At 33.7% G+C, this 16081-nt stretch overlaps 1 protein-coding gene across 2 annotated transcripts in view; it reads right to left on the minus strand.

Annotated features, from left to right (window-relative positions):
* Nucleotides 1–237: 237 nt before the first annotated feature.
* The window catches only part of PDCD6IP (programmed cell death 6 interacting protein), a 71584-nt gene continuing 55740 nt past the window's right edge, over nt 238–16081 (minus strand). For both annotated transcript variants that reach the window (XM_012435474.2, XM_012435475.2), the window contains exons 14-18: nt 15729–15863; nt 14470–14564; nt 5747–5870; nt 4564–4751; nt 238–3637 (exon numbers count right to left, since the gene is read on the minus strand). In XM_012435474.2, coding sequence (XP_012290897.2) covers nt 3463–3637; nt 4564–4751; nt 5747–5870; nt 14470–14564; nt 15729–15863 — 717 coding nt within the window. In that variant the 3' untranslated portion in view covers nt 238–3462. The remainder of the gene's footprint in view (nt 3638–4563; nt 4752–5746; nt 5871–14469; nt 14565–15728; nt 15864–16081) is intronic.

Genomic DNA, 16081 nt, shown 5'->3' on the forward strand with positions numbered 1-16081 from the left:
ATATATATGCATGAGACTACAAAAGGAAGATAGTGTTTAAATATATATATATATTTAATTATATATATATATTTAATTTTATATATATATATTTAAACACAATCTTCCTTTTGTAGTATCATGCATTTAGTCAAAGTGGGTATTTTTTAACATTTTCCAATTCACCATTTGTCAAAGAAATAATGGAAACTATAAAGCTGAAGGATAAACACTTTAAATAAGAATTCATACTCCAAAGAAGTAAGAATCTTTCAACTTTTATTTCTAGGATACATTCATCTGGACCTTTTTTTTTCTTTACAATTTTCCCCCTACGATAAATGAATACAATAAAAATATAATCCAACTACCAGCAATGTTTCTAACCAGAAAAGAATCTAAAATCTCTGGTGCAATAATATAGGATTTTTTTAAAAAATATAAACTTCATACCAGAAATAAAGCCTGAATATTCTCTTTCTTTAAAAATATAATTTTTCCTTCTTTGCTCTTCCATGTAAATCTTATAATGAACCTGTTAGTTCTAAAGTCTATTTCTAATCCAACAACTATAACACTACCTAGCAGGGTTTTATCCTTTATACTTCGTTCTGTACTGTGAGTCAACTAATAATTCCAAACGTCTTTTAAAAGAGAGATGCCACTTGGCTGTAGCAAGATTCTTCAAGAGATGCTGAAAATTAAAAAACACAAAAAATCCCTATTAGCAAACTGAAACTTAAATTATATTATCCTGTTTCTGAAATTAGAAAATGTATAAAAGCACTTTTGCAAACTGTAAAGCTCAAATGGAAAACACTTTAAAAGACTGCTGACTGGGATAGAACTTAAGGGACACAAGACTGTATGAAATCCATTCTGTTTTTTCTGTAATTCCTTAGTTTTGAATGGGAGGATCATAAAATGCAAACAAGCTGGGGTATGGATACAGGAATATCTCATAAAGATTGGTTGGTTTGTGGTGACATGTGACTGTTTTCCTTAACTGAGAATAAAGAGCAAGGGGCACAGGGATAGTTCTCTTAGATCAATACTTTATACCAGACTGATAAAAATTAGTGTTTTCCCCACTTCTGACTAATTCCTCTATGCAGACCTTCATTATTTGAAGTATAATCCAGTTGAAAACTTCATTATTTGAAGTATAATCCAGTTGAAAATTATTTGAAGTATAATCCATTATTTAAAGCATAATTCCAAAGCTCAACATAAATGGTCTGGGGATGATTTCCTTTCCTTGGTTTAGGAAGATAATAAAGCGTAATTATAAACATGGGTACAACACACCTGAACCCTAGAGTGGTGCCCTTCCAACTCCAACAGTATTATCCGTAACATTTACATAAACATGCATTTAGTGTGATTGTCTGTGCCCAGACACAGGTGATCAAAAACAAACTAAAGGCTGAGTGAACTGACAAGAGGGAATGGGTCTGGGTTGCTACATTTAAAAGGTTACACTAACAGAGCTGAGTGAGTCGGGTGTGCTGTGCCAGGACCAGCTGTGGGGCTCCTTTCCGAGTTTCTGAATGATCTTCCTGTGGCTCTCTGGGAGCAGGCCCAGCATGGGGAATGGGCTAAAAGGCTTATACATCTCTTTTGGTCCTCAGATGCACTTACCCTTTCCTTTGGTGCCCTCTTTCCCCAAGAGAATATTCAGGCCAATTTTGTTATTTTCCTTTTTTCTGCATTAGTAAGACATTATAAACTAGCAACTGGTAATACCTCTAACTCTCACTGAGTGTCTTATGTTAGTATAAAGTACCTCAAGTAATAAGAATGTGGAGCTTAAATGCCACTTACAGAATAGTCAAACAAGCCCATGTCACACTTCGATGAATCCTAAGTATTAAAACTTAGCAATTGATAAAGTAAAAAATGATTTTTGCCAAGGTTTAACTACTGGACTTTAAACCAATTTCAATATTCCATGTAATCAAAGGTCATTTATATCGAATTAACATGCCTTCATGTTTTTTACACACAACAAAGTTTAAAATATACACATATTTTTAAACCAATTCACTCCCTTTTACAATCATACTTTCAGTTGAACATTTAAAATATAAATCCAAACTGTCAAGGAAAACAACAGTGGGACAAGTAACACTATCATTAAAATGAAACAATAATGCAAGAAAAGGTCAGCATTGAAACTCAGAAAATAAACATAAATAGATTCATTGGAAATCTGCTCATATGCCTAATGTGTTCAGAAATGAACACTCAAAACAGATCCCACTGCGATGTTAGACAACTCATTCCTTTCTCATTTTCTCATTCCACGATGCATGTCTTCACTATTTTTACTGAGGTTTTATACAGTGAGTAGATATCCTAACAGCAGAGATTATTAAATACATAGCCTATTCCAGAATTGGCGTATGTTCCCAACAATTGTTTTGTGTGCTCCTTGAATTATAAAATAGTCCAACCTTTAAGGGAAAAAAATTCAATGGCTTAGATCTATTCATACACATTTGGCATTAAATGTCACTAAGTTAACACAGTAAGGTGGAAAAAAGGATAAGAGGGTACAGTAAGTGTTCCCCAAACAATTCCATTACTTTATGAAGTACTGCCAATGGCGTATTTATTTTAACCAGGTTATGGGAAAAAAATGAAAGAATTATTACCAGAATTTGCATCAATTTCCTGAAGAAGCTAACAATAAAACATTAAATATACACATTTATTTGTATATTTATTTGAAGAATCTTTGGTAGCAATTGTGTGTTTCTTCCACCTTATAGGACTTTTTAAAATAAATGTCAAAAGTAGTTTACTAATCAGCATACGAAAGATAAAACTACGATACTATTCTTCTGGTTTCCCTATAAAACGTCCTTGATAATAACTTGGACTATTCATGCACTTAAACACAGTATCTGTTTAACTTATATACATACAAAATGAAACTAATTCTAGAACAAAAATTAGACAGTAATGAGAATCAATAACAAAACATAACAATGACAATTGTTCTTAAGTAATTTATTTTAAAATTATAAGATTTACAGTGCCTTGATTATGCAAAATAGCATAATGGAAATTAAACCAAATCAATAAACCAAAAGAGAAAAAAAACTTAATTTTCTCGAGTATTCATACTTAAACCATCTTTGTAAGTATCTGATGTCCCAACCGTTTCTTACGTAGAAAGTATAATAATTTCAAACGTTTCACTTGCAGGTTTAATTTCTCATTTTCAATTTTTATGAACTGTAATACAATTTCAAATCCTATTATACCTAGTGTTTATACTGCAACAGCAGCAAATCTCAAATGTGTAATCAAATGTGAAACTGGGGCACAGCTTCTAGCTGCAGACAGAAATTATACACTGCATTCAGTCCAGGACAGTACATCATATTAACCAGAGCATAGAGTTTAGTACACTTATTGCAGGGTTGGTATTTCTTTCCCTCTGATCTGAATCAGCTGAGCTGATGAGCAGACATATTACTGCTGTGGATAGTATGACTGCTGTGGGGGCTGAGGGAAGGGGTATGAAGGCTGCTGGGGTCCTGGGTATGGAGCCTGTCCAGGACTCTGGTGATACACTGGTGGATATGGCATATTATACTGGCCGTACGCGTAAGGATTATAGCCCATTGGCATGGGCATCTGGCAATACCTGATAGGGAGAAGAAAACAAAAAAATCTGATTGGTAAATCAAATACTAAAAAGTAAAATAATTATTATTCTAGAACTATGTTTTCCATGAAAGTCATTTCTATTTTTTAGTCTATTAAAGAAAAGTGGAGAGAAAAAACTTGTTTTAAGGCACTTGTCAGAGAAAATCATTCCTATCCTGTTGTTAATTAAAACAAGAGTACCAAATGTTTAATACTATCCAAAAAAAAAAAAAAACTGAAGAAAATAAGATTAAATATTTAAGTATTAAAGAAAGAAAAAAAATGGAGACCCTTCATTTTAACATGGCAAGACTGATAATCTAAATACATTCCTCTTCCACAATACTCAATATTCACTGTAATGTACATAAATTACAATTTATAAAGTTCTAATATTTGGAAGACAACATGTACTTACTAAGTAAAATTTAGAGCACATCTTAAAAAGTAGTCAAATGTTTGGATTTTTAAGATTAAGAAATTACCACAAATAGGTTAATCTTTAAGAAAGTGCAACCCATAATCAGATAAATTTTCATCCAATGGTTTACTAAATGCCAAGTATTCGAAGTATAGGGACGTAAACAAGGCCTTATCAGTTTTGCTATGCTACGCTCAGAAAAGGCACCTGTTTGTCACCTAAAGTCAAAGGAAACACCTACTGAACTCTCTACAGAAGAGATGTATTTACTATAAACCCGATATGCAAAATATAAAAACATGAATTTAAAAGGCCTAGGAAATAGCTATGCAACTATTCATGTAAGTGACCATAACATTATTTTTATTTCTGGATAAGCTGACAGTATAGCTTATTCATTCATGACACCTCCATTTGAAGAAGGGGTGACCTGTTTTTAATAGGTTAGCCAGAGCCTAGAAACAACATTAGCCAACTTGGGATATACAATTTTGCAGTCTTACCCAGGATATCCTGGATAGGTGGGATAGGGTGGTCCCTGGGCCTGTGGAGGAGGAGCTGAGCCAGGCGTTTGTGATGGAGGTGGTGCAGCAGTACCAGCCCCAACTGGAGCTGGAGCAGTAGCAGAAGGAGCTCGATTTGCTGGAAGCACAGGTGGTGGAGGCCTGGCTGGGGGCTGGGGCTTAGTAGGCTATAAGAAAAAGTCAGCATGGACTATAAAATGTTTCATATTTATCTCAAATTACTCTTAAAATTAACAAGGACACATGAGAAACTCTAGAATCCGACCAAATATATTTTTAATTCCCATTCTTAAATACTGGCTTATTACTATAGAAATATATCATAGTTGAATAACTCTCCAATCTGTAGAAACCCCATAGCCGCTGTTCTTTTCCTGATAACTACTATTTAATCATTCACTGCTTCCTCTGGTGGTTGGGCATTTGAGGTGGAAGGAAGCAGCACAGGTACTGTTTACTACAATCATCTCCTCCCAGTCTCCAGACTCCATATGAAAAATTTAAACACCAAATAACTTTAAAAGAATAGTATATAAAATAATCACACATCTAACAATGAAATTTAACAACTATCAACATTTTGCCATTTCTGTTTTATCTGTAACTACATGCATATATATTTGCAGAATCGTTTGAAGTAAATTGCAAACTTCATGACACTAGACCTAAAGACTTCAGCACTCAAGTTCTCATAATGATATCCTCCTACATAATCACAATATCATTTTCATCCTTAAAAAACTAATGCTATTCCCCAATGTCATCAAATATCCACTCCAAATTTAATTCTCCCTATTTAACACAAAAAGCTCATACAGCTATTTTTATAAACCAAAATCAAATCACATTTCATACATGCATTTGATTATAATGAAACTTTCATCTCTTTTCATCTAGAATATGCCTCCTTTTTTTTAATCTATGACATTCACTTTTAGAAAAGATCAACCCAGTTATTTCATGTAAATGTCCCATGTGATAGATTTGTCCAATTGTTTCCTAATGGCATAATTTAACCTCTTATTTTATCATTTGCTGTATTTGCTGTAAACAGAAAGTTTAAGGGCTTGGTTAGATTCAGGTTAAGCATTTTTTGTCAAGAATTCTTGATAATCATCACTAATGTAAAATTTCTGTTTAAAATATTTATTTTCCTACTAACCGGCATGGTTCTTGGCGCTGGAGTTGGAGGAGTTGGTGCATGTCCTCCTGCTGGTGAGGACTGATATGCAGGTGTAGGAATTGAAGGAGCACTAGGTTCTCTGGCAATGCTTTGTTGCAAGTCCCTTATCAAAGTCAGAGTGTTAAAAATTAACACAATAGAAAAAAATTGACACACATAAAATACCAGCTTATTTTTATTTTCTTCATACATGAAACATAGAAAAAGGACTCCAAACAATGATGGTATTTAAAAAATATACTACATTTCAAATTAGTACAGCCACTACGGAAAACAGTATGAAGATCCCTCTAAAAACTAAAACTAGATCTACCATATGATCCAGCAATCCCACTGCTGGGTATACATCCAAAACAAAGGAAATCCGTACACTGAAGAAGTGTCTGTATTCTCATGTTTATTGTAGCACTTCCAATAGCCAAGATATGAATGCAACTTAATGTCCATCAGCAGATAAATGAATAAAGTATAGTATATATATGCAATGGAACATTATTCAGCCATAAAAAATGATGTAATTCTGTCATGTGCAGCAACATGCATGGAACTGGAGGACATTACGTTAAGTGAAATAAGCCAGGCACAGAAAGACACATATTGTATGTTCTCATTCGTAAGTGTGAGCTAAAAACAAGGAGATAGAGAGTAGAATGATGGTTACTAGAGTCAAGGAAGAGTAGGGGATGGGGATGAAGAGAGGTTGCATGATGGGTACAAAAATACAGTTAGATAGAAGAAATAAGTTCTAGTGTTTAATAGCACCATAATAGCTAACAACAATTTACTGTATACTTCAAAATAACTAGAAGATTTGGAGTGTTTCCAACACAAAGAAATGATAAACGTTTGAGATCATGAATAACCTAATTACCTTGATTTGATTATTACACACTGTACTCATGTATCAAAATATCACATGTACCCCATAAATATGTGATGAATATCCTAATTACCCTGATTTGATTATTACACATTATATTCATGTATCAACATATCACATGTACTCCATAAATATGTACTATTATCAATAAAAAAACTGAAAAAAATAAAATATACTACATTTCTATTCTTGACTAGAATCTAAATCCTCTTTCTTCCTTACCGTTTAAAAAAATGAAGTTGTATCTTTTTCTATTTCTGAAGACTGGGAGAAAAAAGTAAACTTTTTCAGAGATTACAGTTACAGCTAGAGTAAGAAACATATCAAACTGGGCAAGTAATCCTAAAAGACTACCCACTCTTTAATAAAAGGTAGCCCCTGGATTTAAAAAGCTCCCAATATGATCTACCTAAAAGTTATCAGAAAACTACAATGACTCATAGTTATCTAATCAGTGTAACTCATAGTTATCTAATATAACTCAGTTATCTAATCAATTAATGTTTTAATCACTATACGATATCAGTTTATACGAAATAAGGTAAAAAAGCTAACCTTTTATGCAAACCATTATGCAAATTTCTAGATAAAAAATTTCTGAAGATACTCAAAGAAATATGGCACTGAGACATTTAAATGTGGCACTGAGACATGACCTGTCACTAAGGTAGGCTCATGAAAGATTTATTGCTGAAAATAGTATTACAATTTAGTATTAAAAATTAGAAAAGAAAATTTTGTCTCCTCTAATAGTCAATTGAAGTTTATCCCAAAATCACACTAAACAATACCTAAAGTAAAATGCACTCCATGTAATATATAGTGTCAATCAACTTTCACTGCACTGATTAACGTACACATAGTAGTAAATATAACGTGTCCCAAAACATCTGAGACAGTACCTTTTGCCCTGATTTAACAATTAACAGCAAAGCCCCACACTGTCCATATCCAACCTTCCCTCTCAAGAAGGGCCACAATCTCTTCAGACATAAAGAAAACTAGTATATATTCATCGAAAAAACAAAACTACTTCTTAATATATGTAAATAACTGCTTATGACATAAATAAGTTTTTAATCACTATCAAAATTCTAAAAGGTCAGATTTTGAAATATCTAAAATATGTATGTATATTATAAAGCTTTAACAAAACACCTTTATTTTCCTTTGATAAACTCTAGGGATGGTTGCAGTAAATAACACATTTAAAAGGCAAATGAGAATTTCCTAGCCACTTACAAAAGATATAAATCGATGCTATTAAATAAAACCAATAATGTAAAAAAGCAAAAAGATATAAAAAAAAAAATGCTCACTTTGGGAGGCCGAGGTGGGTGGATCACCTGAGGTCAGGAGTTCAAGACCAGCCTGGCCATCATGGTGAAACACCATTTTTAAAAAAAAAAATGTAAAAAAAATAAATAAATAAAAATAAATAAATAAATAAAATGTCACCAGTATTCCTATGCCCAACAACCTACTGGCAGTGGTACTCAAACCATTAGTAAAAAGAAAGTAAAGTTCAGAGTAAAACATTCATTCTTCTTACACTCTTTAAATTTCTGATGAAAGATTTCAATGAAAACAGAAATTAAAAAGCAAAGCCTCCAGCTAATAAGTATATAAAGAGGACATATTAATCACCAGGAAAATGAAAATTAAAATCATACAATCAGATAATACTACAAACTCAGCAGAATAGCTAAGGGAAAAAATGTGGAGCAACCAGAACTCTCATGTACTGCTAGGAGGAATATAAATTAGTACAATCATGTTGGAAAACTATTTGACAATATCAGCTAACGTTAAACATACACATACCCTTTGATCAACTATACACCCAACAGCACTGCATATACATACTCACCAAAAGCATGAACTGTCTAATACAGTAACCACTAGCCACATATGGCTATCAAACATCTGAAATGTGGCTAGTCTGAATTGAGTGTGTTATAAGTATAAAATACACATTAGATTTCTAAGACTTAGTGTGAAAAAAATGTAAAATATCTCTCATTTATAATTTTACATTGATTATAAGTTAAAATACTTTGGACATATGGGTTAAATGAAACATTGAAATTTATTTCACCTGGTTTTTTGTTTTGTTCTGTTTTGTTTTACTATGGCTACTACAAATTTTACATTTTCAATTGCATATGTCACTGCATAGTATTTCACCATATAAATGTAGTTCAGTCAACCAGAACCAGACATTTGATTTGTTTCTGTATTTTTACTGCTACCCACAATATTGGACAGCACTGATTTACACCATTCATATCAGCACTATTTATAAAAGCTCAAAACTAGTAACTTCTTGAATATTCAACAGTAGAATAAATAACTTGCATATTCAAACAATAAAATTTATACAGAAATGAGAATAAAAGGTCTACAAATACAAACAATTATAGTGATGAATCTCACAAATATAATATAGAATAAAAGCTAGTCACAGAAGAGTACATAATGCGTGATTCTATTTATATACAATGCAAAAACAGGAGAACGTAATCTATGTTTTTACAAGTTAGGATAGCAGTTGCCCTGGAAGAGAAAGATAAAGACTGACTGGGTGGATGCATTAACAATGCTTCTAGGGTGCTGAGAATTTTCTGTGTATTGATCTAAATGGTAGTTGCCTTGGGTGTACTCAGCTTGTGAACATTCAACAAGATATACACTTAGATAAACTTTTCCGGTATATATTACATTCAGTAAGATATTAAAGAATTTTGGCCTTGAGTATTAACAATGACTTTAATAAAATAAACTCTGAGGTATTCAAAAGCTAATATTATTATATGGCCTACTGTTCCATCTTTCATTCACCTTTCAATCACTGAACTGAAAATACTTGACAAATGTATATAATATATACACAAATAGCAACAAACCTGATTTTTAGAGATTTGAGATATAAAATATTTTAAATGACAATATTTAAATCTTTCTTCCTTAAAATATCCAGAGCTTCTTTGTGCATAAACAAGCCAATTTATATGTTTATTATTTTCTTCCTTTTTACACAAAGCATTACCCTACACACTGTTCTGTGTCTTTTTACCATAACCATCTTGGAATCTTTCCATATCATTAAATTGAAAACATCCTGTTTTTTAAAATAGCTGCACAGCATTTCACTGTACAAGTACAGCTTTATTTCACCAGCCCTGGTCACTTGTTTCTACTTTTTTACTGCTATTTGCAATGCAGACATGAATAAGCTCATAAATATGTCATTTCTAGCATATTCTAACTTCAGAACAGATTCCCAAAAACAGAATAGCTAGATTAAAGGATTTTTGAATTTGTAGTCTTATTCTTTACAGCTAAACTGCCCAACACAAGGACTGCACCATTCTGTATTCTCACAGCAATGTATAAAATCTATTTCTCCAACATGTGACAACAAAGCATGTTATCAAACTTTCAGATTCTTGCCAATCTGAAAATATTTCCGACTTATTTTAATTTGCATTTTATAATGAATGATGGGTTTTTTTTTGTTTTTTTTTTTTTTTCATTTATTTAAGAGCCATTTGTATTTCCTTGTCTGCAAAGTTCTGTTTGCATCCTTTCCTCAGTTTTCTATTGGGTTTTCTTCTCATTCATTTCTAGGAGTTCTTTTCTAAATAAAGTAAATTAGTCTTTTGCCTGTGAATAAGTTTCAAATATTGGATTCCCAATTTGTCGTATCCTGAATCTGTTTATCGTATTTCTATAAGGAACTTCTTCTTTCCTTTTCAATGGCTTCTGGATTTTCAGCTGGAATTATGAGATCCTACGCATCCCAGCTTTATTAAGGAATTCTCCTCCATTCTCTTTTACACCTTATATTTCATTTACAAATGTCAAGTTTGGTCCACTCATAATTTATTCTGGTATAAAGATAATTTTTGTTTTCTAAATGGCTGGGCAGTTGTCCACAACGTATTCTGCTTGGTTGAAGATCTTTTTTACACTAAATTCACAATGTATTTGAATCTATTTCTATTTTCTATTCTGTCTTTGTCTAATCATGTACCAGTACCACTGTGTTTTAATTAAAGATGGTACTATATACCTCAATATCTGGTAGAACTAGCATCCCTTCACTATTCTTTTTATTGTTTTCCTGGCTAATCTTGTTTCTTTTTCTACCTGAACTTCTAATTCCAAATGAAAAGTTGTTGATTTTTTTAATCAAAAGTATGATGAATGCACGTTTGTTTATTTCTTTACTTATGTTTGTTATTAGAGATAGGGTCTCGCTGTTGCACAGGGTGGAGTGCAGTGGCTGTTTACAGGTACAATCACAACATACTACTTCCTAGAACTCTGGGGCTCAAACCATTCGCCCACTTTAACCTCCCAAGTAGCTGGGGCTAGAAGTGTATGTCATCACGCCCAGTTGATGCATAAGTTAACTTAGAATTGACATCTTTATGAAGTTGAGTCATCCTATCCAAGAACATATGTTTTTAAACTTGCTCAAGTCTTCTTTTGTGTCCTTGAAACAGTGTTTTCTTCACATAGGTCTCATATGACAAACTTACATATTTTATCTTTTTTGTTGCTATTTTAAGTGGGTCTCTTCCTTCATTTTATCTTCTATAGGTTTATTTACATGAAAGCCACTGATTTCTACAAATTATTTTTATGATTAACAACTTCGTTAATAATTATCTTATTATTTACAGAGTTTTGGGGTTGATTCTCTTGGGCTTTCAAGTAGTTGTACAATCACAATGTCTGTAAATAGTGCTAGTTTTACTTCTTCCTTTCCAATTTTTTTAATTCCAATTCCTCTCGTGTGATAGTCTTGGCTGGTACTGCGGTCTACTGTTAAAAAATGGTGCCGATAGTGCCATTTGTTGTCTGTTCTTGACTTGAGGGTGAACTGTTTATAGTGCTTCTCCATTATTCACTACGCTGAGTTTTGGGCAGAAATATACACACACACACACACATACATACACACATATATATATTTTCATGTTAAGGAAGCATCTATCGTCTATCTATTCTTATTTTACTGAGTATCAGAACACTCATTTTCTCAAATGCTTCTACCTCATCTATCAAGACAAACCTGTGATCTTTCCTTTGATGTGAAAATACTGAATACTGGAATAAATGCACCCCTCCCCTTGGTCAATAATTCTTTTTTTTTTTTTTTTTTTGAGACAGAGTCTTGCTCTGTTGCCAGGCTGGAGTGCAGTGGTGCAATCTCGGCTCACTGCAACCTCCACCTCCTGGGTTCAAGCGATTCTTCTGCCTCAGCCTCCTGAGTAGCTGGGACTACAGGCACGTGCCACCACGCCCGGCTACTTTTTGTATTTTTAGTAGAGACGGGGTTTCACCATGTTGGCCGGGATGGTCTCGATCTCGACCTCGTGATCCGCCTGCCTTGGCTTCCCAAAGTGCTGGGATTACAAGCGTGAGCCACCACGCCCGGCCTCGGTCAATAATTCTTTTTTAAAATGCTGGTGAATATTACTGGCAAATACTTTATTTAGGACTTTTGTATCCATATTATAACTGAAACTGATCTGTAGACTGTTTCATATTATTCTTTGTTAGATTTTTTATCATTAAGACTAATATGGAGAATACTCATCTTTTTTTAGGCTGGGCACAGTGTCTCATGCCTGTTATATCTCAGTACTTTGGGAGAGGATGGGCACATAACCTGAGGTCAGGAGTTAAGAGACAAGCCTGGCCAACATGGTGAAACCCTGTCTCTGCTAAAAATACAAAAATTAGCCAGGCATGGTGGCACACATCTGTAATCCTAGCTACTCAGGAAGCTGAGGCAGGAGAATTGCTTGAACCCGGGAGGCAGAGGTTGCAGCGGGCCAAGATCGCACCACTGCCCTCCAGCCTGGGTAACAGAGCAAGACTCCATCTCAAAAAATTCATCCTTTTTTAAACCTCTTTTTAAAACAATCTAATTATTTGCTTTTTATAGGTTTAGTAGAAACACTCTAAAAACAACTACGCTGCTCTTTCTTAGAAGTAGAAGAAAATGATAACTTCTCTCATGAACATGAGCAGAGAGGTGAATGAACATGAACATGTTCATTCTCTGTTCGTGAATATGAACAGAGAGGTGAATAAAGATCTAGTTGGCAGAAAGGGTCATTGGTGTAAGACTCTTTCAGCTCTTTTATTTATTACTAATGAATATATGGTTTTTATGTACCTGAAAGACAGTTAAGATATAAAATTTTTAGCTCATATTTACTATATGATGATATAAAATCTTTAGCTCATATTTATTATCCTTGCAATTACAGCAATCACTCCACTCTCTGCTAGCATATAGCACTGACAGCCTAAATCTTTTTCATCTTTTTATAAACTGACTTGATTATTTTGCCTGACTGCCTAAAGGATTCTGCCATTATCTTTTAAGTCTAATAATTTATATGCCTTGATGCTGACAGTTCTTGATCATTTTCTCCTACCATACGATATACTCTTTCAACAACCTTCACTTATTTTAAGAAAATGTTCTTGAGTAGTGTCATTAAATAACTGTTCTGTCTGGTTTTTCTTCTTTGAGAGAAATTCAATTTTGCATACATTAGATCTTCTGTGCCTATCTTCTCTCTAATCCTCTGTAATTCTTTCTTGACTTCGATTTCATTTTCTTTAATTTCCTCATTTCTACTCTGTGTTCCTGCGTGTTCTTCAGTATCTATTCTCCCTTTGTGCTCCTTCCCATTTCTTGATGGTTTTATTCTTCCCTTCTACTTCTTTCCTGAATTCTGACACCTCACATCTTATCACTTCCTGTTTTCTTACCATATTCCTGCAGTTCTGGCATTTCTGCTAAAAGTGTTCCTTAGAGGAGCAGTGCCCAACCTTTTTGGCACCAGGGTCCAGTCTCGTGGAAGACAATGTTTCCACGGGGGAGCAGGAGATAATTTCAGGATGAAACTGCTCCACCTCAGATCATCAAGCATTAGTCAGAGTCTCATAAGGAGCGCACAACCTAGAACCCTTCATAGGCAGTTCACAATAGGGTTTGCGCTCCTATGACAATCTAATGCCGTGGCTGATCTGACAGGAGGTAGAGCTCAGGAAGTAAGTGGGTGGCCCAGCCACTTGCCTGTCACTCACCTCCTGCTGTGCAGCCCAGTTCCTAACAGGCCACGAACCAGTACCAGTTTATAGCCCCAGGATTAGGGACCCCTGTCGTAGAATGACTGCCTTCTTGCATTTTTTGTTGTTTTTGTTTAGTTCATGGTCAGATGTTTGCTCATAATTTTCATCTATTCTGTGATATTATTTTGGTAAATGTTCTTTATCTATTAAGTTTATTTAAATTTTGTTAATCTCTTTCACCTTTTATCAGTGCTGTGCCACTCCGTATCAATTACTCAGCAGGAAATGAGTCATATGTTAACTGGCCCTGCTTTCTCAGTAGCCTCCTTCAGAAAGTGATATTGCTGGTATTTTCTGAGCTATTCACCCTGTCTCCTCCATGTTCTGTAGCTCCAGCTTTATGTAAGGAACCTATTTGCCACTTCAATATTAATTGCATATATTTATTGTCACTCCCTGAGATCTGCCACCCTGAACTGTTCTATCATTTCTGTGACCTCACTTTACTTCCTGTATTTAGAGTTTCTACGTCTTTTTATCCTCCCAGATTGTGCAGTTGTTTGCTTGTTGCCTTGTAAAGTATTCGATCTAGTTCCTTCTTCCAGGAGAAAAGGAAGGAAATTGCTATCTCATACTACCTAGTTCACACCAAAAGTCTCTACATAATTTTTTAAAAGAAAATTCTTTTAGTTGAATTTGATACATAAAACAGACTTACTTTAAGAGTTCATCTCTTTCTGTCTTCCGTGCAAAAACTATATCGCTGCATTTGTTCTGGAATCTAACCAGGATTTCAGTCAACTCATTGTAAAACTATAAGCAAAGAACAAATACAAGTAATGAACAAGAAGAATTTATTTAATCCAGGGAATAATGTGATCGAAAGCTAATTTGTCAACGATAGTTAAAGCTGAAGAACTGAAATCTGCATAAGATACATTCACACAATTTACCAAAACTAACAACTTATTATTGAATATGGCCTAAGATTCCTAAAGAAAATAAAAATAAAACCATTCTTACAGAACATTATCATCGAAAATTAAATGTAACAAGTTAAAAGTTTCATGATCATGAAAATCTTCCTAATTCCTAGAGAAAAGTCAATTGCTTGATAATAACATTAAATCTATTTAAGTGGAAGGATCAGATTTTCATATTCAATACAGAAATGCAAGTATACTTCAGAAACCCTTTAAAGAATGTCCAAAGGCTCTCTGGAAGGTTTTCTCAGCTTATCTATTTAAACGAAGCATTTTAAACCAAATTAAAATGGCATTTTACTATCCTCTCTATTTGGAAGGCTTTTCAGTATTTTTACTCTCTCTTCAAAGGGTTTTACATTTTTACCTACTGTATTTATATGAAGATAACTTTATTCAGTGATCATTATGAAGTTAAGTAACAAAAGGAATTATGCATCTGAAAAACTTAAAAATCACTGTTCCCTCAAAAACAAAGTAATTGGTAAAAAAGAAATATAAGCGAATTCCCTAAACTTTTTAAAGGACAAAGCGAGAAAGTACTTACATATTTAGTAAACCCTCTAATACTCAGGCAGACCACAAGTCTATCCTCAGCGAACGACCACACAGAATATAAAAGTCATGTCCCAGACTTTTCCCATCACAAATCAGCTTTGACTACTTCTGTCCCCTCATAATTCATCAAATTAATCAACTTCCTATCCCTTAAAAAGGTGTCATTGACATCTCTGCTAATTCCTGCTACCTGGAATGTTTATACCCCTTTTCTGTCAGTTGGAATATGCAATTCATTCTTCAAAGTTCCCATGAAACGTTGCCACCTTCATTCAGCTTTCCCTCTCCTATAACAAACTTCACAGAGGCAATGGCATTAAAGCTAAAATTCCAGGCAAAGAGTAATTTGGTTCAACTGGAAACATCATTTAATTTCCAAACTATACCTTCACATCTGTACTTGCTAGCTATGGTTCCTTTTGCATGTTCTTCATACCTTTGTGCCCTCTTTCAAATTAGCTACAAGTTCAACAAATTTGTCATATGCAGTAGCTAAATTCTTCAAAACTTCTTCTCTTAAGTTAGCTTCATTGTTAGATTGCTTCATTTTCGAAAATTCCTGATGTGAGACCTTGTTTAAAAAGAAGATTTATGTATTTACATTTATAAAATTAATATAGCTCATAACATTTTTATTGATCTTTTCCAATTATGAAAATCATATGTGATTAAATATATAGGCAAAATTACTAGAAATACCTAGTATACTCCTTTTGAAGCCGCATTATGCTTTAAATCTTTCTTAAGTAAAAATTTCATAAATCCAATAGGAGTCAAAACATAACCAAT

The sequence above is a fragment of the Aotus nancymaae genome, unplaced genomic scaffold (assembly GCF_030222135.1).
Source record: "Aotus nancymaae isolate 86718 unplaced genomic scaffold, 86718_ANA_hifiasm-v0.15.2.pri h1tg000019l, whole genome shotgun sequence".
Classification (NCBI taxonomy): domain Eukaryota; kingdom Metazoa; phylum Chordata; class Mammalia; order Primates; family Aotidae; genus Aotus; species Aotus nancymaae.